We start from the raw sequence: 24,987 nt of genomic DNA on the forward strand, positions 1-24,987 counted from the left end.
ATAAATATGCAAAGAAGTAAAAAGCTAACCTTTTCAAACAATAAGGCTTCCCTCTCACTTACCAACTTCACATTTCCCTGTATGGCCCCGGAAGATGACTGGTTAGCCAGAGACGGGTAAGATTCCTCAAGGGAGGAACAACCTAAGACAGGCACAGTCGCAGGGGGGCCATCAGGTGAGAAATTGGGGATCAACAGAGGTGAGGCTTAGAACCTCACCCCCCCCGTTCTGAGAGAAATCTTCTGCATACGTGGATGTTTTATTGCCCTGGTCTAGCTTGGATTAACACATAGTCTACAGGCACACACCTGATCATCTACATGTGCTCTCTTACAACACTAAACTGTGTTTTCTACCTTTATCTTGTATCTACCTACCACTTCAGCATTTTATTAAAAATAATAATAATAAAGAGAGAAATGTGGTATCCACATATAAATCAAGTATAAAAACCAAATGAGTATTCATATTTGAACTGACTGTTTAGAGTTCATAATGCATGAGCAAAACCGAAAGTTTCTGTGATGACTGCCCTTGTACTGTTCACTATGTAACTTATTCATTATGTAAGAATTTGTTCTACATGTAAGAACTTGTTTGTTATGCCTCAGAAGATTGGAGACTGACAAAAATTAGGCTTGGGGTGGATTAATGATTGTGCATTGAGCATTGACTCCCCTATACAGAATTTTATTGTTGTTAACAACCATTTGATCAATAAATATGAGAGATGCCCTCACAAAAAAAAAAAAAAGGACAGACTTCCAATGGTAAGATAAAAAAGTAACCGGGATGTAATGTATAGCATAAGGAATATAGTCAAGATATTGTAACAGCTTGGTAGGGTGATAGCTGGAACCTAGAATTATGTATATAAATGTTCTACCACTGTGTTGTACACTTGAAACTAATGTAATGTAATACTGTGCGTCAACTACCCTTCAATAAAAAATAATTATTTAAAAAAAAAAAAAAAAAGACAGTGAGGAAATTAGAGACAGTGGTTTAACTGTCTAAACACCTTTTACACCTTTTGCTGTGGATTTAGATGATCAAAACTAAGCTCTTGTTTTGCTTCTACAAGAAGGCAGCCGGTTTCCTGGAAATTAGCCTGTTACAAAAGTAGTTCTTCATTCCAGTTTCGATCTCAGTTATGTTTACAAGAAACGCCATTTCAAAAGGCCTTGAAGGAACTTAAGAGATTGTTTTTCTAAATGGAAAATCTCTACACTAGATCTTTTTAAAAGCCAGTTACTGTTTACCCTAAACTTACACAATGTAATTTGTCAATTTTATCTTACTAAAGCTGAGGAAAAAAAGTAATGCCTGGAAGTGTGTGCAATTTGGAGGAAGCAAGGGGAAAAATATTACATTTAACAGTTCCAGCACCTCTTGTTTTTCAATGGCAAGTGTATGGCACTTAGCATTTTAAATTCTTTACAAAGAGGCTGGTAAATTTAAGAAGCCACCAGTTGGCCCATGTTAGGGCTGATAGTGTGGCCAGAAATAATCATTTTTGAACTCTCCAATTTATTTTCATACAGTAGTCAGGGTGAGCCTTGTAAAACACAAATAAATCATGTTGCTTTTCTGCATAAATGTCTTAAAAGCTTTTCTTCTCCAGACCATGGCTGTAAGATTCTACATCATCTGGCTTCCACCTGCCCCTCTTTCAATCACATGTGTCTTAGCTTCAGCACATGGACCTTCATTCAGGTACCAAATACACCTAACTCTTTTCCAATCAGAAATTTTGTACACTGTGCAAAAAAGATAAAAATAGAGTCAGTATTATCAAGAGAGCTATTTAAAAATGGAGCTGGGAGGCCATTAAGAAAGCAGGGCATATACACTTCCTCACCTGAAGGAAAAGATAAACTTTAAATTATAGGTCATTGCCAAACTGCAAACAACTCTGCTGTTTCAACAGAAATAAACTTCTCTTCACTTAGAAGAGACCTGTTTGCTTAGTGGTAGCCCTTAACAACCAATCATATACAGGTAAGAATAGCTTCAGCTTGTCAGCACCATTCATATTTCCCGACATCTTCCTTAGATATTGTTCAGTAGCCCCTCCTTCCAGGATTTTCTCCAACCCTTATGGAGGTTTCAACCCTGGAACACCTATTATAAGATTGGGTTATAATTAAATAGAGATGGTTTTAATTATTCCAGCTCACCTGCTCCTAGCAGTAGTGATATTGCCCCCCCAGGTGACATCTGGCAGTATCTGCACACATGTTTGCTTGTCATACCTGGTTGGTTAGCCCTTGTCTCTGGAAAATTCCCTTTGATTGAATGGGAGTTACTCTGCTCAAGCTGGAAGGCCCAGAAGAAACACCTGACATTGGGTACACACATCCAGCCCTTTGCTTCAAGGAGAGACCAACTCTGGTGCTTTTAGGCTGTAGAGGCCCCATGGGACTAACCCGAAGCCAGATACCACCTGAGGCTACAGCCTCTTAGTTTTTATTTTCTTGCCTTCTCCTGCTTCCCTTAGGACCCTTCTACTGAGAGTCATCCATCAATAAATCACCTGAACAAGAATCTTGTCTCTGAGGCTCTGCTTCTAGGGAATATGACCTAAGACATTACAAACCCTGCTTTGTGGCTTACAATATGTAAACTTCCGGTGAAGGCCCCACGTGTGCTTTAAAAGAATGCATATTCTACTGCTGGGTACAGGGCTCTACATTTACAATTAAACTAAATTTGTTCATCATGTTTTAAAAATATTTGCTAACTTTACTGATTTTTTAAATTAAGATATCATTGATATGCAATCTGATGCTCAGGTTTCACATGAGCAACATTGTGGTTACTACATTCCGCCTATTATGGAGTCCCCACCACATACCCCATTACAGTCACTGTCCAGCAGCACAGTAGGATGCTATAGAATCACTACTTGTTTTCTCTGTGCTGTACTTCCTTCCCCGTGCCCCCCTCTATATTATGTGTGCTAATCATAATGCCCCTTAATCCCCTTATTGCTCCCTTCCCACTCACACCCCCCCAGCCCCTTTCCCTGTGGTAACTGTTTGTCCATTCCTGGGTTCTGTGAGTTTGCTTGCTGCTGTTTTGTTCCTTCAGTTTTGCTTTGTTGTTACACTCCACAGATGAGTGAAATCATTTGGTACTTGTCTTTCTCCACCTGGCTTGTTTCACTGAGCATAATACCCTCTAGCTCCATCCATGTTGTTGTAAATGGTAGGATTTGTTTTCTTCTTATGACTCAATAATATTCCATTGTGTATATGTACCACATCTTCTTTATCCATTCATCTACTGATGGATACTTATGTTGCTACAATATCTTGGTTATTGCAAATAGTGCTGCTATAAACATACAGGTAGGTGCATATGTCCTTTTGAATCTGTGTTCTTGTTTTCTTAGGGTAAATTCCTAGGAGTGGAATTTCTGGGTCAAATAGAATTTCTATTTTTAGGTCTTTGAGGAACCTCCATACTGCTTTCCACAATGGTTGAACTAATTTACATTCCCACCAGCACTGTAGGAGGGTTCCCTTTCTCCACATACTCACAAGCATTTGTTGTTGTTTGTCTTTTGGATGTTGGCCATCCCAACTGGTGTGAGGTGATATTTCCTTGGGGTTTTAATTTGCATTTCTCCGATGATTAGTGATGTGGAGCATCTTTCCATGTGCCTGTTGGCCAAATGAATTTCTTCTTTGGAAAACTGTCTGTTCAGATACTCCACCCATTTTTTAATAGGGTTGTTTGTTTTTTGGTTGTTGAGGCATGTGAGCTCTTTATATATTTTGGATGTCAACCCCTTATCAGATATGTCATTTATGAATATATTCTCCCATACTGTAGGAAGCCTTTTTATTCTATTGATGGTGCCCTTTGCTGTATAGAAGCTTTTTAGTTTGATGTAGTCCCATGTGTTCATTTTTTATTTTGTTTCCCTTGCCCAAGGTAATGTGTTCCTGAAAAAGTTGCTCATGTTTATATTCAAGAGAGTTTTGCCTATGTTTTCTTCTAAGTGGTTTATGGTTTCATGACTTCCATTGAGGTCTTTGATCCATTTCAAGTTTACTTTTGTGTATGGAGCTAGGCAGTAATCCAGTTTCATTCTCTTATGTGTAGCTGTCCAGTTTTGTCAACACCAGCTATTGAAGAGGCTGTCATTTCCCCATTGTATGTCCATGGCTCTTTTATCATATATTAATTGGCCACATATGTGTGGATTTGTATCTGGTTTCTCTATTCTCTTCCACTGATCTATGGGTCTGTTCTTGAACCAGTACCGAATTGTCTTGATTTCGGTGGCTTTGTAGTAGAGCTTGAAGTCGGGAAGTGAGATCCCCCCTGCTTTATTCTTTATTCTCAGTATTGCTTTGGCCATTTGGGTCTTTTGTGGTTCCATATGAATTTTAGAACTATTTGTTCCAGTTTGTTGAAGAGTGTTGTTGGTATTTTGATAGGGATTGCATTGTATCTGTAGATTGTTTTAGGCAGGATGGCCATTTTGACAATATTAATTCTTTCTACCCAAGAGCATGGGATGAATTTCCATTTGTTAGTGTCCTCTTTAATTTCTCTTGTAGTTGAGTGTCCTGTAGTTTTCAGGGCATAGGTCTTTCACTTCCTTGGTTAGATTTATTCCTAGGTATTTTATTCTTTTTGATGCAGTTGTGAATGGAATTGTTTTCTTGATTTCTCTTTCTGCTAGTTCATCATTAGTGTATAGGAATGTAATAGATTTCTGTGTATTAATTTTGTATCCTGAAACTTTCCTGCATTCCAATATTAGATCTAGTAGTTTTAGCATGGATTCTTCAGGGTTTTTTATGTAATGTATAAAATCATGTCATCTGCAAACAGGGACAGTTGAACTTCTTCCTTACCAATCTGGATGCCTCTTATTTCTTTGCGTTGTCTGACTGCTGTGGCTAGGACCTCCAGTACTATGTTGAATAAAAGTGGGGAAAGTGGGCATCCATGTATTGTTCCTGATATTAGAGGAAAAGTTTTAAGCTTTTCAGTATAAAGTATGATGTTAGCTGTGGGTTTGTCATACATGGCCTTTATTATGTTGAGGTACTTGCCCTCTATACCCATTTTGTTGAGATTTTATGAATGGGTGTTGAATTTTGTCAAATGCTTTTTGAGCATCTATGGAGATGATTATGTGATTTTTGTCCTTCTTTTTATTAATGTAGTGGATGATGTTGACAGATTTTAGAATGGTGTACCATTTTTGCATCCCTGTGATGACTACTACTTGATCATGAAGTGTAATCCTTTTGATGTATTTTTGAATTTGATTTGCTAGTATTTTGTTGAGTATATTTGCATCTATGTTCATCAGGGATATTGGTCTCTAATTTTCTTTTTTTTTGTGGTATATTTTTGCCTGTTTTTGGCATTAGAGTGATGCTAGCCTCATAGAATGAGTTTGGAAGTATTCCCTCCTCTTTTATTTTTTTGCAAAACTTTAATGAGAATGGGTATTATGTCTTCTCTAAATGTCTGATAAAATTCAGCGGTGAAGCCATTTGGTCCATGAGTTTTGTTCTTGGGCAGTTTTTTATTACCAATTCAATTTCATTGCTGGTAATTGGTTTGTTCAGATTTTCTGTTTCTTCCTGGGTCAGTCTTGGAAGATTGTATTTATAGTTGTCCATTTCTTCTAGGTTACCCAGTTTGTTAACATATAATTTTTTATACTATTCTCTAGTTATTCTTTGTATTTCTGTGCTGTCTGTAGTGATTTTCACTTTCTCATTTCTGATTCTGTTTATGTGTATAGATTCACTTCTTTTCTTGATAAGTCTGCCTAGGGGTTTATCTACTTTGTTTATTTTCTCAAAGAACCAGCTATTGGTTCCATTAATTCATTCTATTGTATTATGCTAGTCAATTTTATTTATTTATTCTCTGATCTTTATTATGTCCCTCCTTCTACTGACTTTGGGCCTCATTTTTTCTTTTCTTTACAGTTTCAGTAATTGCAAATTTAGACTGTTCATTTGGGATTGTTCTTCCTTCCTTAAATAGGTCTGGATTCCTATATACTTTCCTCTTAGAACTGCCCTCACTGTGTCCCCCTGAAGTTGGGTCATTGTGCTGTTGTTTTCATTTGTCTCCATATATTTCTTGCTCTCTGTTTTTATTTGGTCATTGATCCACTGATTATTTAGGAGCATGTTGTTAAGCCTCCAAGTGTTTGTGAGCCTTTTTATTTTCTTTGTACAATTTATTTGTAGTTTCATACCTTGTGATCTGAAGAGTTGGTTGGTAGAATTTCAGTCTGTTTGAATTTGCTGAGGCTGTTTTTGTGGCCTAGTATGTGGTCTATTCTAGAGAATGTTCCATGTGCACTTGAGAAGAATGTGTATCCTGCTGCTTTTGGATGGAGAGTTCTATAGATGTCTGTTAGGTCCATCTGTTCTAATGTGTTGTTCAGTGCCCCTGTCTCCTTACTTATTTTCTCTCTGGTTGATCTGTCCTTTGGAGTGAGCAGTGTGTTGAAGTCTCCTAAAATGAATGCATTCTGTTCTATTTTCCCCTTTAATTCTGTTAGTACTTTTTGTACATATTTGGGTGCTCCTATGTTAAGTGCATAGATATTTATAATGGTTATATCTTCTTGTTGAACTGATGCCTTTATCTTTATATAATGTCCTTCTTTGTCTCTTGTTACTTTCTTTGTTTGAAGTCTATTTTGTCTGATACAAGTACTACAACTCCTGCTTTTCTTTCTCCCTATTGTTTGCATGAAATATCTTTTTCCATTCCTTCACTTTTAGTCTGTGTATGTCTTTGGGTTTGAAGCGAATCTCTTGTGGACAGCATATAGATAGGTCTGTTATTCTATGTCTTTTTATTGGTGCATTCAGTCCATTTATATTTAGGGTGAATATCAATTGATATATACTTATTGCCATTGCAGGCTTTGGATTTGTGGTTACCAAAGGTTCAAGGGCACCTTCTTTACTATCTAGCAGTCTGCCTTAACTCTCTTATTATGCTATTATAAACACAATCTGATTCTTTTTTCCCCTTCTTTTTCTTCCTCCTCAACTCTTTATATGTTAGGTATCACATTTTGTACTCTTTGGGTATCCTTTGACTGACTTTGCAGGTAGCTGATTTAATTTGGCATTTGGTTAGTATTTAATTGGTCTACTTCTTTTGCTGTTTTTTATTTTCTCTGGTGACAGCTGTTTAGCCTTAGGTGCACTTCCATCTAGAGCAGTACCTTTAGAATACCCTGCAGAGAGAGTTTGTGGGAGGTAAATTTCTTCAACTTTTGCTTATCTGGGAATTGTTTAATCCCTTCTTCAAATGATAATCTTGCTGGGTAGAGTATTCATTGTTCAAGGTCCTTCTGTTTCATTACACTGAACATATCATGCCACTCCCTTCTGGCCTGTAAGGTTTATACTGAGGAGTATGATGATAGCCTGATGGGTTTTCCTTTGTAGGTGATCTTTTTTCTCTCTCTCTGGCTGCTTTTAATACTCTGTCCTTGTCCTTGATCTTTGCCATTTTAATTAGTATATGCTTTTGGTGTTGTCCTCCTAGGGGCCCTTGTGTTGGGAGATCTGTGTACCTCCATAGCTTGAGAGACTATCTCCTTCCCCATATTGGGGAAGTTTTCAGCAATTATTTCTTCAAAGACACTTTCTATCCTCTTTTCTCTCTCTTCTTCTTCTGGCACCCTTATAATGTGAATATTGTTCTGTTTGGATTGGTCACTCAGTTCTCTTAATATTCTTTCATTCCTAGAGATCCTTTTATCTCTCTGTCTCAGCTTCTTTGTATTCCTGTTCTTCGATTTCTATTCCACTTACTGTCTCCTCTACCTCATCTAATCTTTTAGATGCTTCCATTGTTTGTTTCATTTCAGTTACTGTATTTATAAGTTGTCTATCCCCTACCTGAATCTGTCCCTCAGCTCTTGAATATTTTTCTGTACCTCCATTAGCATGCTTCTGACTTTTATTTTGTATTCTTTTTCAGGAAGGTTGTTATTTCAGTATCACTGAGCCCTCTTTCTGGTGTTTGAGGGATTTTGCATTGAACAAGTTTCCTCTGCCTTTTCATAGTCCTGGAGTGATGGGAGTGGTCACAGGTGAGTGGCGCAGGTGTCTGCTGGGAGGACAAAATCCCTTCCTGTCTCCACTATCTGGTCCAGTTAGCCATGCAGAGGGAGAAGCCTCTGCCTTAAACTGTGTAGTTGTTGTAGGCGGGGCTACCCTCTGGCTGGTCTGCAGCAATGGCGGGGATAGCAGGTTTGCATGCAGGTCCCAGCGGGGTGGGAAGAAGGGGCAGACTGCTTATCACAGTGAGGGTCTTGGGGCTGTGTTTCCAACCAGGGGGATGGAGTGCCTGAAGCTCCTGAAAGTTCCCAACTGCTGGGCTGAGTGTCCTGGGATGATTTTGTCCACATGTCCCTTCTTCTAAACCCTTGCCCCTTTAGAAGCCCTTTCACTGTTGAGAAGTCATTCAAAGCACCTTCTTTTCTTTTGTCCCAGGGCAGCTGGTTGTGGGAACCTGTTTGCAGTCTTAGTCTCTGACTTCAGTTTTCAGCCCCTGTAATCTCCAGAGCACCATGCAATGTGGGTCTGTGCTGCCAGAGTAGATTTCTAGGGCTGGGTTTTTAGCAGTCCTGTGTTTCCACTCCCTCCCCATTCTGATTCTTTTCCTCCCACCATTGAGCTGGGGTGGGGGGAGTGCTCGGGTCCCACCAGGTTGCCGCTTTTTTACTTTACCCTTTTCCATGAGATGTTCATTTCTCCCAGATGTAGATTGGCTGGTGTACTCTTACTTCTGGTCACTCTTTTAGGAATAGTTGTATTTGCTGTATTTTCAAAATATACATGGTTTTGGGAGGAGATTTCCACCACACTTCTCATGCCGCCATCTTTTTTCCTCCAACCTTTAATGATGTTTTTGCATATTATATTTTTCTAAATTACTGAGATGTGTTAAAATCATTTTTACATCTCCTATTATGGAAATTAAAAGCTATCTCTGTTCTTTAATAAGCTTTATTATAAATGGCAATATTCATACTTAAGTCATCAAACTCAGTTATAAACCAATGCTCTCCTCCAAAACAATTCAGAGTCTTTAGAACATTTGATCTACATCAAAAGGCATATACTGAATATGCTTTTGACAATTCTATGTCTAAAAACTTTGTAGGTCTCTACCTGTTCTCTTTCATTTTTCTTTCTCCCTATTCAGGGTGCATCTTTGTATTGTATACTTAGCTATATTAACTGTGAGATACATTTTCCCCCCATATTAAATATCTTATGGGATTCTTTGTGTCCTAAAGAGGATTTTGCTAGGTTTTCCTGGATACATATTAGTTCTCTTGCCCAGTCCCACTTTCCTCCACTGCAACAGCCTTGACCCCCATTGCAATAGTAGAATAAAGTCTGCTTCACCATTTTAACGAGGGTCAGAATAAAGTTTCCTTCACAGGCTAGTGTTGCAACTCAGATAAGATCAGATTCATCATTGTACCTCCAGAATTCTCACTTTATTCCAGGAACATACCTGGTAAACCTTTGTCTTCATTCCTGAGTCCCATCCACTCCTACCACCTATTCCCTAGCAAGACCAAACTAAGGAAGTAACATTTAGACCTTTATCTTGGTTCAAATTCCATGATTAAAGCATTCCCCATTTCCCAAATGGAAAGGTAGAAATTGATTAAACAATTCAGGAGGTCTTGGGTGCTTACTCTCTGCAATTTCCCAACTTATGTCAGCTTACTGACTTATTTGTGGGACCCAGAAGTGCCTCTTTTTGATTTAAGAAACCTAAATGGACTACTATCTTGGAAAACGTTAAGTGATCTCAAACCCCTGCTGAGTCCAGTCAGAGAGTAAGATCGTTAAAGAAAAACTATTTAAGGCCATTTTAAAGTTTATCCTATTAAAATGGATTGGTCAAGTACTCAAAATGGTAAACAACTAAATAATAAAACTGTGGCAAATTATTACCAACAATTAGAAGCCACAGTTGGCCCTTGAACACCACTGGTTTGGGCTGCATGGGTCTACTTATATGCATTCTTTTCCAAATAAGTATATTGGAAAAGTTTTTGAAGATTTGCAACAATTTTAAAAAACTTCCCTTTTCTCTAGCTTACTTTAAGAATATAGTCAAACACAAAAAATATTTGTTAATTGACAATTATATTTTCAGTAAGGCTTTCAGTCAACATATATATTCTATGTGTACCTATGTATGACTGTGCATAATTACATTTTTATAGTGAATATTATACACACTGTTTTTGCCTCTTTTTTTTTCACTTTACAATATATCTTAAGACTGTCCTAAATTTGTCCAAATAGAGCAGCCCTGTCAATGAGTTACAGACTACATAGTGTTCCAATATGTGTACATGTTAAATTTATATTACCAATTCATTTAGAGAGATGTAGAAGTAGTTTCCAATCTTTTGTCATTTAAAGTAATGTCTTGGGCTTCCTGTCCATCACATAAAATCATATATCATATATATACATATATGTATATATCACACACACACACACACACACATATATGTACAATTGTGTATATGTTATATTTCCTAAAAGTTAACATTTTATATATCAAAGCATCATGCATTTATTCTACCTAATGTGGGCCATGGACTGATATCCTCTACTTGAAATTTTTTTATTTAAAACTTTGTGGTATGAAAGTAAAATGCATACACACCAAAAATAGGCCATAACATATATACACATTCTCTAAGTTGTTTAAAAGGTGAGCTAATTCATTTAAGTAGTGAGCTTATCCAAGAAGTTTGCCAGGAAAAGAAAATATTGAAGTGATATCATGGCAAAGTCTGTCCAGAACTACTGCCAACCAGACACATTCATCATTTTTAGTAGCATCAATCATCTTTTTCAATTGCTTTATCTCTGCATTCATCTCTTCAGATTTCTTTCTAAATCCTTCATTAAGAAGATCTTCTTGGATCTAAAGAAAAATAGTAAGGAGGGAAGTAAAACTTTTAAAATCCCCATGTTTCAAGAATTACATTTTGTGTGTAAGTACTTTGTCAAAATATCTTTCACTCCTAATACTGTTCTCCCTTAATCATTTTGCAACAAGAAATATCTCCTGGCTCAGACCAGAATATTGAAAAGAAACATAGTTTACAGCCTTACCATTGTCCACACACCATTAGGGTTTTGCTAGGATGCTAAGCCTGACATGAAGACAAACAGAATATGTTCTTGTCAAAAAATGTCAGTTGCAAAGTAGCCTTGATCTGATTACCCTAATTCTGTCCCACATTTGAGTGATTGTACTGGTTGGTGGTGTGGACACACAGGGAATTCAGAGATTTCTCCCTTTCCCTTCCAATTTGAGTTGGTCCCAGGAGGATAGAGATCAGTCCTCACTTCAGGAAATCTCTGAGTTCCTTGTGTGTCCACACCGTCAATTGGTACAAGCACCCAAATGGAGAAATACTGGAAACTTGTAAGCTCTTCTAGAAATCTGTTATCAACAAGCCCAGGTGGATAATGAGAGAATTCTACCTATGCCCTACAATAACTTGGGTACATGGTATGCACCTGGTGAAAATGCAGCACGTTAGAAGCATGTTAGAACACTTCCTTGTGTTTTTAAGTCTGTACATTTCTGATAGTTTTATGTCATAATAGATCATTTATATCTATATCTATTATAGTTTTTTATCTATATAGATAATTTATATGTAGTAATAAACAATACTTCAGAGTTTGGGGATGGAAGTAAGGTATCTGATAATTGCCAGTGATCTTGGTAGAGCAAACCAGTTGTTGCTCATATTAAATACACACGGTTGGACTAACTGCTTCATAAAGCCTCTGGGATCATTTTAAAACCCCCAAATGGGCAACTCAACTATCTATATTCTACTAGCATTTGGAGGGGCTATGCTCACTCTGAACTCTCCAGAGTCTACATAGAACAGAATTCAAAAGCCTCTTAAAAAAAAAAGATTCAAAGGATTCAGGATTTTAATGAGTCACAAGCAGTAAATTGCAATGATTCTTCCTTCCATGACCGTGTTGTAGTCTCCACCCATCGCTGAGGTACCAGGACAATGACCATCAAGCGCCACTAAGACCACAACTGGACTTACCCTCAGCTTGTGCTCCAACATCATATCCTGTTCTCTGATCATGTTTTCTCTTTCCCTCTCCAGCTTCTCAGTCAATTGAACCATGTTTTCTTGGAGACTCTTCTGTTGTGCCTCCATCTGTTCCTGCTGCTCCTGGAGTTGCTGACTTAGCAACTCCTGTTTCTTTTCGGCTGCCTCCTTATTGGCCCGCTCCACTGTCCCAGGAAAGGTTAGAGATGAAAATTAAGTGAGGACAGATCTCTACCCTCCTGAGACCAACCCAAACTGGAAGCGAAGGGGAGAAATCTCTGAATTCCCTGGGTGTCTACATCATCAAGAGCACATTTCAGAATGTGGTAGGAAAAGCCCGGTCTGGCTGACATACAACCACAACACCCCTTGTTTTTAGATTTAGCAAAGTTGTTTCCCAGAAGGGAAAAAAGCTCCCTGTTTTAGGGACATTTTTCTCTGACGCTTGTCAGATGGCACAGAAACCTCCCCACCTCACTGTGAGCCAAAGCCTGCCCCATACCTGCTATGGCCTTCTCCCCTTGAGTGAGGGCTTTATCTGCCTGCAGGATGGATTTCTCTATTGCTACCTGTGACAGCAGGAAGCTCTGGAAGACCTCATTTGCCTGAGGAATCAAGAAGGTGCAAAGAACTTAGATTCCCACTGAGACTTGTTCTGTAGCAACAGGTCCATTCATGTCATTTTTAGTTTCTGCTTAGAATAGTCCAGATCCACCTAAGAAGTGTCCAAGCTCCTTAGTGTGGACATCAGCTAACCATAGCTTCCTTCAGTCCCTCTCCCAGGCCTATTTCCCTCTGTCCACTCAAGGTCCCAGCTGGTCAGAGTCATGTGCATTCGTATATACCTGCAGTGTCTGGTGCCTTTACATATTTGCCTTACCAGTGTGAAATGCTGCCTCTAATCTGTGCGGCTGCTCTCCTCTACCACTTGTCAGCTGGGAGGCGAGTTATTTTAACCTCCTATTCCTTTCAGTGCAGATCTATGAAATGTTGACCATAAATGTAGATGCTTCTTAATGTTATTAAGGAGTCTAGGGAAAGAGCTTAACAATATGCTGATGGGCAATAACCATTCAATACATATTAGCTGTATTTTTATTAACATTATTACTTTAATATTTTTTTATTATGTTGGTACCACCACATAATGTAGCCCATTTTCACAGGTGTGTAGTTGTTATAACTCTATATTTAATTGTCTATGTATTTGACCTCCTCTCTTACTTTTAATTAGCCTTGTATACGATGACTGACTTTAACTTGTAAATTGTCAACACTTGGAACACTAAATGTCACATTGTTGGATTAAGAAGTGAATCATTTCTCTTCTGTCCCTCAAGGATTTCAGAAATCCATACTCATTTTTTTGGAAATGGTCATTTCTACTCTTCTCCGGAATAAGTAGCAAATAGTGGAACTTAAAAGCTAATGCTGTCATACTATTGCCATGCTCTCTTGTTACCCACAGCTAGTGCTGTACTCTCAGATTTTTCAGGAGACCCCCCCTTGACCCTATCCTGTAGGCTCCCTGTGCTCCCCATACCCCTCACCTTCACTCCTTTCCTTGGCACTTGCCAATAGCTCTGTCCAATCACGTGCTTTGCTTCCCTGTACAGCTTGTGCCCTCCAGGAACAGAGAAGGTTCCTGCTGAAATATTTTCTGTTAGTGCCTTTGAAAGCTGATTGAGTGTAGCCTGGCAGTATTTGACAGATTCCAATTCATTCTGTAGCAAGAAATCCTCCTGCTTATCCTTTATGATTTCCTGCAAGGGAAATGTAGAGAGATGTCACCAGAAGAAGGGAACAAAAGAGATACAATTCCAAAGAATCTGGTAAAAGGATTGGTCTAACTGTGGTCCTCAAGAGAAAAGCATTTCATTGGAGAAGGGCATGGAATAAAACAGGAACCACAAGACTTGATTTACTCACTACCCTGAAAACTCTCTGCAAGACAATGGGAAAGCTGCGTAACCTCACTGGGTCTCAGGTTCTTCTTCTGAAATGTTGGAGTTGCATTACCATCTCTGTGGTTCTTTGCACCCAGTGATTCCGTCTTGCATGAGACAGTGACAAAAGAAGCAATTAAGTTAAATAGTGGCCTGGAATGAGGGTCTAGTAAGAGAAATTTCAGTTCTTGGCGTGGGAGTGTGTTCACTGAAATAACAACCAGCTCAGGAATGACTTTCTGGGTAGGCTTGGAATCATATACTGATTTTACCTCAGAGATCAGAATTAGAGAGATTTCTAGGTACAACAGTCCTTGAGGTTTGGGAGAAAATAGGAAGGAAATGTAGTCCTTTGAAACTCCATCCCTCTTGACAATGCAACTACTTTATCCGTAAGTGAGAGATCAGCAGTGGGGTTAATTAAGGCACTTCTAGGCTTCCTTCTTCAAGGGGAAGGGTGACAAAGGGTAAATCCTAAGACAACCTACCACAAGATTCTTCTGAAACTCTTGATTTTCATCCTTGAAGGAGTGCTCCATAAAGACCGCGATGGCTTCCCTCTCACAGGCCGTGTGCACGTCCAGCAGCTCCTGGAGCGTATCTGTGGGGAGCCTCACTCGCTGGGCCATCTTCTCACTGTAGCAGTCGGCTGCCTTCTGCACAGCCGCTGAGTTCTCAAGCTGGGCCAGAACTGTTATTGCGTTCTCCAAGCAAGGCACTGCTCCACTATTGACAACATCCACGTAGGTCACCACCAGAGTCCTCAGCCCTGAGTAAGCCAGGAAATCGAAGAGATAAATATCAAGTTATCACTCAGTAGGATCCAAGATTCTGAGATGTCTCACACACACACGCACATGCACATACACACACCTGTCTCTTTCTACTATCATCAGTTTCCTATTGAATCTTCATCTCCATGGTTCTCCAGGCAACAGGGCTAAAAATAAAAATAAAATCTACCTTCATCTAACATAGTAAGGTTATCTTGAAAACATAATTTCCCATTAAAAATTAAAAGCAAAATGGATTATATAGGTAGGCAGAGGAGACAAGGTAAATCAGATCATATGCTGAAGCTTCCAATGGATTTTCAAGGACTTATGAGCTAATATTTATTTTTAGATGGCTCTAAATTTCCAAAATGTCTTTTGTATTTTCCTTACAAAGAACACTTACCATACAGAACTTGCCCTGAAAAAAATAGCATATTCTGTTTTTAAACCCAGTTAGTGATTTTTATTACCAGTGGGGGATATTTTGAGGTAAGTGAAAGCCACAGATATCAGTGACAACATTTCCAATTGGGGGAGGGGTTCATAAGCCCCCAAAAGTGAGGTATAAAATACATTTGTTCACAGAGCATGAATGTCTGTATACCCAGAAGTCCACACAGAATCAAACAAAAATTCTGAAAAACACATTATATAATATGTTCAACATTTATTAGCTCCCACAGAAATATGAAAAGGAGACTCACGATTCCCAGTCACCACGATTCCCTCTCTGAGGGTCTTGGTCTTTGCATGGGTGAAGATGTAAGAACAGAAATTGTTTGTTTGCTCTAGGAATTGAGGATCCAGTTGATCTTCACGCATATTCTCCATTTTGGCTAGGAGTTTTTTGTCATTTGTTGGGCGATCAAAGACAAAACACTTCCTTTTTGGAAAGAAATGCCTGATACATTCTCTGGGTAGATTGGATGCTTGGATTCTGGGATTGTTGCCTGAAGGATAGGGAAAACAGAGGTTATAGTGAGAACAGTCTTGAGGCAGGGAGCTCAAGCTTCCTACAATAGGAACTTCGGTCTCATTGCCATCTTCTTATAACTCTTCAGCATTGACATTCAGTGCTTCTTTTCACTTCAAACTCATACTGATGAAATGACTCTGCAGAGAAATTTGAAGAGACATCTGATTCAAGTAAAAGAAACCTACGGCTGGCCTCCCTAGACCTGGACATGGTAGAGTAGGTGTCCATTAGATGTTTACTGAATGAATGGCTAAAAGAAGAAAAGGTCAAATGTAACTTTTTGGTCCAATGTAGAAATTGAACTGTGGGATCAAAAAGAGCCACAAACAAGGGGTAATGGTACACTATCAGCAATCGTAATATTAGGAGTATTATGAATGAAACCCTGATTATTTAAGGAAAACTGAAGCTAAAAGTAATTTGTACAATGGTAGCTATAGCAAAAAACCTCTGAAGAGTAAATGTAACTAAAATGCAATTTTAAGATATCACCACTACTTTATAAACTCTTTGAGGTAATTTATGTTTGAGTTAGCAGGATTGCTCTTCTACTTAGCCAGTTTCTCCATAAATGCTTTGGGAAAGCATAAATAGAAAAATGAAAGCAAGAATGGGTAAATCTGAATTGATATTTCTCTCAGGGTTTCATCAGTTACACTTTATTGTAAATGTAACCCATTAAAATATATTTTTTGAAACTATAGCATGGGTAAATATATGGGGATTAAGAGACAGTTATGATAAGGAAGTAAAATTAATGTTCTGGTAATTGTCAGAAATATTGGAAAGGCATAGATTAAAAAGACACATACTTCTTCAGGTTTACTTAGAACATGTCGTTTTTCTATATGATATACCGATACAGGCACTAGAAAATTATATCCATCTTAGAGAAGGTTAATGTCTGTGTAAAATGTATTTTTTTTATTAGATAGGCTCTTCATTGTAATTTCATGCCTAGCATATATTTAGTGAGTTGTTTTCTTCAGCACAGAAAAACAGATGCCAAAATAGCAAACACAAGTGTCTGGTTTTTAGAAGGCTTAAGCACCTACTGTGATTTGGATGCTAAATCACAACAAATTGTTTGAAGAACAAATTGGTTTTGAATAATTTCACTCTTCTTTAGGTTCTACTTTTCTTAAGTAAACTTAAACTCCAGTCCCTAGAGCTTTGCAACCCGCCTTCCAGTCACTATTTCTAGAACTTCAATTTAGTTTTTAAATATAAAAGCAATCCCAAAGATGATAGACAGTGATTAGAAGCTCCCACCCTCTATTTGACCATCCACTGCCCAGGTAGACTCTGATACCTGGGATCAACTTCAAGGAATTCTCCAGGTACTCATCTTCTGTGATAGGATAACCATCTAACTTCAGCTCCAGGGTAAAATCCCGTACAGTCCAGATAAAGTCTGGGAAGAAACTCACAAATTCTGTGGAATCTTCTACTCCATCTTGTCTTAAGGAAGACTTTGCCCTGATTAGTTCTGTGAGCTCTGTCACATAACTAGAACTTAGTTAAGGAAAAGGAACTTCCTACCCACAGTTTCTACATTTCTCTAATAAAAATTTATTATAAGCCCTCTCTTTTGCCCTGGGTCCTCTCTGTTCAACAGAAGGTAACTAAGTGACAAGAAATTTATTCAATTCAATGAAACTTGATGGTTTAGGTCCTGCAAGGATACTGCAGCTGCTCCAGGGCCTGGTGGTTGATGGTATTTATGCTGTTATAGACAAAACTGCTGCTCAGAAGCACGGCCAGGGCAAAGATCCACGAGTCATTCTTAGGGTCACCCTAGGAAGCACATTGAGTGAGAGATTGAAGAGTTTACTCTTTAGAAATTGATTCAGGCATGTATTCTATTAGTCTTCTATTTTTTTATTTCAGCTAACGTATTTGCTATCTGTTTGAAGACAGACACAAGTATTTTGACAATTACAAAGACATTTCTTATAATTGCCAATTTTTATATATATATATAAAGACTCTAATATTCACAAGGCTTTCTTTTTATACAGTTGGATGAAATAAAATACTAGAAAAACTAGTATGGTACATGGTATGTGATTAGGTTTCCAATGATGAGTGTTAGCACTCATTTTACACTTACTCATTGGTCATAAGCCATATAAAACATGCCAGAGCTAACATAGCTAGGGATTCAAATTATATCCAATTAAATTCATCAAATGTTTATGGGAAGCTACTGAATATTTCCCACTGTTAAAGATTTTAAAAGTAAAATGACCACTGTTATTTTCAAATTGACTATTTCAAAGTGATGATAAATATCTGAACAATGAATGCAACAAAGATGATGGTACCTATATGTCAAGATATTAGTAATCTTACATCTTAATAATTTGTATCAGCAGTGGAGCCTATAACTATAATGTTAAATTGTAATTTAGAATTCTATCAAGGAAGAACAGAACTATCAAAGTTGAAAGACTTACTGGAAGTCTTGGGCTGAGTGTTAAAGAATTGGTAGAATGTAGACATGAAGAAATGAAGGTGATCCCACCAGGAAAGACTCACAGTAGCAAAATTAGAGGTGGTAGAATACAGGGATCTTTGCAACAAAAACAGTTATTTGACTTGACTGGAGTGGAGGGCAGGCACAGAAGTTAAAGCTTGATGAAGCTCTAGTGCAGCCTGATGGGGGCCTTAGGCTAATCTGTCTGTGTAAGTGATAGCATAATCCACAATTATTTCAACTATACACAGCATGTGAAGCTGTTTCCTAGAGCCAATGAAAACACTGGGATTGATGCCTAGAAGACATTATATGGGAGTTTGGGGGGAAAATAGCCTATTCATTACTATATTTTTCCAAATACCAATTTTTTTTAAGTAAGCACTTAGAATAAGAAGTGGCACTTATGACAAAGCAAATTATTTAGACAACAAGGCTATATCAATGTTTGATATATGGCTTTAAAATTTAAACAGAATTTCTAACTATCCTTTGGGTAGAAATGAACAGCTACAGAAATTTAGATACTATTTCCAAATGTGTCTCAAATAAGGCACAAATGGAGAAATCATTCATTTCACCCATCAGTAGAAATCCAAAATACCAAAAGCCCATATTAAATGTTTGTTGTAGGACAAACACGTGGTGTTCTAGAACCAACACATTCACAGATCTCAAAGCCTCCCTGAATGCTCTGTGGGTAGTTGATGAACTTCACCACAGGAACTGTGAACCCAACTCTTAATTTCAACCCTCAAATACACACTTCATCTGGTAGCTCAGAAGGTGAATCAGAAATCTTTCCTCATCCCTGGGATGGAGTTGATGTTTCTTCACTTTCCTACCAAGGCACCCTTATGCGTAACTGCTTGTGATAGGAACTGTAATGTCCATCAGCCCTTTCAAGACTGAAGGATTTATTCCCCCAGCTATTAGGAGTGCTGATGGAAGACAGCTCCCAAGTTTCACTCCTCTTAATTAAAATAAGTCTCCTGGAGCAGCTGTTGTTCCATGATTTATCAGTACCTTCATCCCATCTCAGGATAACTCAAAGGGCCAAGGCAGCCACAGAGCTCCCATGGAACCTACAGAAGTCAAGTATTGCACTGCAGTCCAGCTCTTCCCTCTCTCCAATCTGCTTCTGTCCCAATCACACTTTATTACATCTGACTGCATGTGTGTGATCTTTTCAACTGAACTGAAGAGTCTGAGGGCAAGACCTTTGCTTTGGTAACTAATATTCACAGCACTAAGACCAGAGCCCTGCAACTCAGCTGTTCAATAATTATTTATTAATTTTAGTCAAATAATTCACCCAGTGCCAAAAAAGAATTTATCTAATACACCATGTCTTATCCCACCTAGAAGTAAGATCCAAACAAACCAGTTTGCATCATTTGCTATAGTTGAATTTCTAGATTTTCTGAAAAGATCACAATAGTGATCACAAGAATAGATAAGTAGAAAATCCAGAATAGGTAGGATTTGTCTGTGACCCTGTGCCTTACCTTTGCCAAATCCCCCAGGCCCTCGGTGTCCAGAAGGACCAGGGTGTGGTTCGGCATGGAGGGGTGAGGCACACACCACATCCAGATGCCCTTGGTTTCAGACTGCACTGTGGAGCCCAGAGGGAAACCTGAAGGGAAGAGAAGAAGGCAACATACATCAACAGATTTCCTCAAGACTTTCTTCCTACTTTGTGTGTTGTCTATTTCCAGGAGAAGAGGATGTTAACTATGAGAATGTGCCAAGCAAGGGCTCAGGGTGGAGACAAAGAGGTATCCATGAATCAGACGAAACAGAGGTCACTGATAACCATCACAAGTGCATTTTGAAAGAATGGTGAGGTTCAAGGCCAGAGGAAAGTGGATTGAGAAGAGACATGGGAAGAGAAAAAATGGAAAAAGGAAATTGAAATCATATTTTTTTTTGCCAGACAACATAACAGAAAAGGGATTAGGGGGAGGGTTGGTACCCACAGTGGGATGTGAAATCTAGGCAAGGTTTTTTAAATGGTAGATATTCAAACACCTTTATATGTTGATGGGAATATTCCAAGGAAAAAAAAATGTGTTTTGAGAGAGAGGAGATGCAGTTACAAGAGCTAAGTGCTTGAGCAGGTAAAACAAGATAGGATTCTGAGCATTAGGAGACATTTTTCTTGACAGGAGTAAAACAAAAAGTATGATAAGAGATTAGAGTCAGGTAGTAATTTAGTGTTGAGAATTAGAATTAGAAGACTGGTTTTTTGGGAGGTATTTGGTCCTCCCTTTATGTGACCAAGGAAGAAAATTAAGAAGCCAAGATACAGCTAGAGCCAAGAATTGGCCCCTCTCCCAGTACAGTCCTCACCGCGGTTCTGTCCTGCAAGGCGGTTCATCAAGTAGGATTTGCCTGTACGGTACAGTCCTACAATGGCCACCACCACCACCGGCTGAGAAATCTTGTCAAGAATCTCTATCGCTCTCTGGTTCACTGACAGCTGCTCATGGTTGTTTTCCACCAGACAGATGGGGACCGTCATGTTGGGTCCAGATGCCATGGCACCCTGCAAACCTAGACGAACCTCCCAGGAGAAATAAGGTTACAAAGTCATTCTCTGATTCAGAGCCATAAATATAGGACTGGATGAGACCTCTGTACTTTCTATGGGGCAAAATGTAACCTACAGTTAGACTGCAGAGGGCTTCCTCTATCATGTTCCCAAATCTCTGATGATGTCAGTGATAAAACATAGGGTATTATTACTCCCCAAGTTTTATTGCATCAGTAATAATAAAATTCAAGCAGTTGTCACTATGCATGGAGGTTTACCCACCATATACCAAGCCCTGTGATACACACCTGGCTTCACTAATATAAGACCCTGCAAATCAGAGACCATTGGACCCACTTTGCAAATGAGATTAGCAAGTCTTACAAAGGCTAAGTGAATAAATCATAGAGCCTGGATAAAAAGTCTAGACAATTGAGCAAAATGTCAGACTAGGAAAATCTAAGCTCTTGTTTCCCCAAGAAGACATCAAAACAACCAACATATTGGCTAGAATAACCTGAAAAACAGTCAAAGGCCCAAAGCAACTGAGCACACAGCCAATCAAGAAAAAGCCATATTCAGGCCAAGTTTAAACTTCTTTACGTAAGGACCACACAGGTCGGGGGGCATAGATGGACTGAGATACATGCAGAGGGAAGACCACGTGGAGTCGCAGGGAGAAGGCGACTGTCTGCAGGTTGGAGAGGCCTCAGAGGAAACCAGCCTTCCAACACCACGATCTTGGATGTTCCAGCCTCTAGAACTGTATGCAGCAAGAGACTTACAGTGAAGAGTTAGCAAAGATGCTCATGGTGAAAATGCCGGACATAGGTGCTTCTTGTGTCCTGGTGCCACTCTGTGCAGCCAGTACAGGGACCAAGCCCAGGGCTTGGAAGCCCTCAGGGGACCCACGCCTTTCCAGCACAGCCACTTTCTAAGCCCAGCACCCAGTTGCTGGAGTGACCCACGCATGGCACACAAGAGCCCTCAGAGGGATATTCCCAGGGCACTTTATCAAATTGGTGTTCTGGACCTTCAGTTATGGTTGCAGGATGATGCATTAGGAGACCAAACAAATTAGTCCTTAGGACAGATGTCCCAGGGTAAATCAACCCCAACAACAAAAAATACAAGCTTTCAAACCAACAAGAGAAGATGAGATTGTAATGTCTTTCTAACAACGTTGCTTTATTACTACAATACAAGGAAAACTACCTTAGATTCTACTGATTCTTTTGGACGTAATAATAGTTTTTTTTTTCAGATCTAATTCACACACCACTTCCTTCCCAGATCTTTCTCAGGAGCTGAAAATTGGCCAGTTACAAACAGAAAGGGTTCTGCTGTCTTTTGAAATCACAGAAGTGAATGTGTTTTAGAACACAGAGGACACCAAACTTTCTTTGGGAAAAAAGGCATACTTGGAAAAAGTATCTCACCTCTAAGCAAAATTGAAAGCATGTCTTATTTTAGATTTATTTGACTAAAAGCCTTTCTTGGGACTAGTTTCCGAACCCATTACTGTTGGCACCACTGAGCCGATAAAAACCCAGGAGGGAAGAAGTATCACAGAAACCCAGAGAAACAAAGCTGTTCATTTTTTTAAAAAAGCACTGCATTAATGTTTACACCTGAGTGAAATTATTTATACATATGCTACAGGTTTTGCATCCCCAGAATTTGTTAGCATTCAGTGTATGATAAATTGTACCTGACTTGTGAAAAATCATCTCAAGAAAGAGTTTTTTCCAAAGGGAAAATATGTTGATGACATATGGTGGTGATTATTGAAATTGTTCTTCAGGTGTATAGCTAGAACAACGCAGTAGAAGATGTCACGGTTAAGAACTTTGGCTTTGGGGCAGTGTTATAAGTACTTAGCTGAGAAGGGTCAGGTTTTCTGCAACTTAATCCATGAATGAGAATAGGAATAAGAATAAAAAGGCAAGTATCATTTACATTATAAAGGGAGACATATCATTGTATTTGGAAAGAGGAAGCAAGTCTAGCAAAATGTCACCAGTGGATGAATCTAGGGAATGGGTATATAGGATTTTCTTGTAACTGTTTTTCAAGGTTTGTTTAACTTGAAAATTTTAAGTATCAAAAATACAATTATTCCTTGGTCCTCTGGCACATTTTTGATTGCATTATGTTGAAATGGTTTTCTGTAATATTCAAGTATTTTTCATAATCAGAATATGTAAAAATGCTAATATATTCATTTGCCTCCATTATTCAGTTTTATATTTATATGTCAAATATTCAAAATGCATCTAATACCATAAAAAATACTAGCTCTGTCATTTACTATTTGTGTGTCCTTAATAAGGAGCCTCACCTAGCTAAGCCTAGGTTTTTAAAGATAATTATAGGGTTAATGTGAAAATAAATTATAGATCAAACCTGGAGGATATTTTTATAATTAAATTGGATACTATAAGCTTTTGTCTCAGCATAGCATGTAGCACAAAATAGGATTGCAGTATTTGTTTGTTGAATAAGTGGAGAATAATCGAGAATAATTGCACTGAGCAAATCGGTCCCCTGGGTTATACATTTCAACACAATCTGCAAACTGTAGACTACTAAGAAACAAGTTCAACACATTTTTTTTTGAAAGCAAAACAATAAGCAATTTGAAACACACTGCTCCTGTACTATCTCTTTTTGTCTGGTTATTCAGTGTGGAGAGCAAAGAATATGGAGCTAAAACATGAGCCTCTAACAGTTACGTTCTAGTGACAGAAATTGTTCAATGCCTTCTTTGGAGTGAAGATGAAATAACGGTGAGAAGATGTGACAGAAACCACTGCAAACGACTTTATAAAAACCAGGTCTGTGGTTTCTTAGCTGTGAATGAGCCACAGAATTTTTAATGTCAAATTAACAAAGTGCAACTGTTCCATCCTGGTCAGGACTAGTTTTCAAAATTTGATCTACTTAAGAATCATCTGATAGGGTGGTTAAACTCAGATTCTCTATGTTAAAAAAATGGTGCAGGTGACTTTGATGTTCCTATGAAAATTAACAAAAACCAGAAAGAGAGGTAGTAAGAGAAAGAGAGAGAGAGAGAGAGAGAGGAAATGAAAGATAGTTTTGACTAGTTGTTTTTAACAAATAAATATCAGTGATGTGGAGATGAAATTTACTTGTATTTAGAAAGTTATAGAACTCTCAATCTGAAGCTTTCCTAAGAATGCTAATAGATAAAGAAACTATCTCTTTCTGTTATCATTGCCTTTAAGCTCCCTAATGCACTGTCTTGTTCTGTGAATTCTAACATTTGCCATGGAGGCAGGCAAGCTACTGGTCCAAAAGGAAAAGGTGACTCACGCAGAACTAAAGCCAGTCACAGACCTCTACAGGCCAGACAAAAGGCAGCCTGTCTTCCTGAGCATTCCTTGGTAGTCATTTTGAATAAGAAATCAAGTCTCAAGTTCAAGAAAAAGTTACATGTGAAAGAAAATAGACATACCTGCCCTGCAACACCACGGTCCAAGAGCAGTTCTCAGCTGCCTGTCATCTCACTTGTGCCTTTCAACTCTCTGAATGGAAATTGTTCAATGCCTTCTTTGGAGTGGACTACAAAGACTACAAAAGACTGAGGAAGTGAGTCATTTCTACTAACAGCATTGAAATTGAAAGTAAAAGTAATTTGTGGGTTTTTTTATGGACACCCTGAATGGGAGCATGAATATGGCTCAGAAAAAGTGACGCTTCTCTGCTAAGTACTTCAGCCTGTTTCTGAGACGAGGTCAGAAAAAAACCCTTGGCTTCTCAGCAGTTACATCTTAGTGAACAGACTCCACCAGCTTTCTTTTGCTCTCCCCATCTTGGAAGGCTTTCCTGGCCTCTATTTTTGATCCATCTTTTTAGTTGGCTTAAATTTCCTTGTTACACAAGAAAAATGGAAAACCCATGACAGAAGTGTAAGCAAAGCTGTATCAACCAAGAATATTTCAAGCATTGTTCTTTCAGTGGGGATTCCTGGGTACTTTTCTTAGTGAAGAGCTTCTAACATTTTAAATAGGTTCCCTAAATATGTATTTTTTAAATTAAAGTATCATTGATATACAATCTTATGAAGACTTCACATGAACAACATTGTGGTTTAAACATCAAC

The 24,987-nt window shown here is 38.5% G+C and overlaps 1 protein-coding gene across 3 annotated transcripts; it reads right to left on the reverse strand.

Annotated features, from left to right (window-relative positions):
- Positions 1 to 10,658: 10,658 nt before the first annotated feature.
- Positions 10,659 to 24,472, reverse strand: GBP6 (guanylate binding protein family member 6). 3 transcript variants are annotated; one of them, XM_036918368.2, is made up of 11 exons: positions 24,340 to 24,471; positions 20,678 to 20,891; positions 19,834 to 19,961; positions 17,534 to 17,643; positions 17,159 to 17,355; positions 15,575 to 15,820; positions 14,583 to 14,863; positions 13,699 to 13,911; positions 12,651 to 12,753; positions 12,140 to 12,333; positions 10,659 to 10,983 (listed from the first exon to the last, which is right to left on the reverse strand). In XM_036918368.2, the coding sequence occupies exons 2-11, from the start codon at positions 20,865 to 20,867 to the stop codon at positions 10,795 to 10,797; spliced, it is 1,851 nt and encodes a 616-aa protein (XP_036774263.2). In that variant the 5' UTR covers positions 20,868 to 20,891; positions 24,340 to 24,471; the 3' UTR covers positions 10,659 to 10,794. The 3 variants fall into 3 exon arrangements, with proteins under 3 accessions (XP_036774263.2, XP_036774264.2, XP_036774265.2); XM_036918369.2 differs by having other exon boundaries at positions 20,678 to 20,881; positions 24,340 to 24,454; XM_036918370.2 differs by lacking the exon at positions 20,678 to 20,891 and having other exon boundaries at positions 24,340 to 24,472.
- Between the last annotated feature and the right edge of the window lie 515 nt (positions 24,473 to 24,987).

Source organism: Manis pentadactyla, chromosome 4 (assembly GCF_030020395.1).
Source record: "Manis pentadactyla isolate mManPen7 chromosome 4, mManPen7.hap1, whole genome shotgun sequence".
In the NCBI taxonomy this organism is placed as follows: Eukaryota; Metazoa; Chordata; class Mammalia; order Pholidota; family Manidae; genus Manis; species Manis pentadactyla.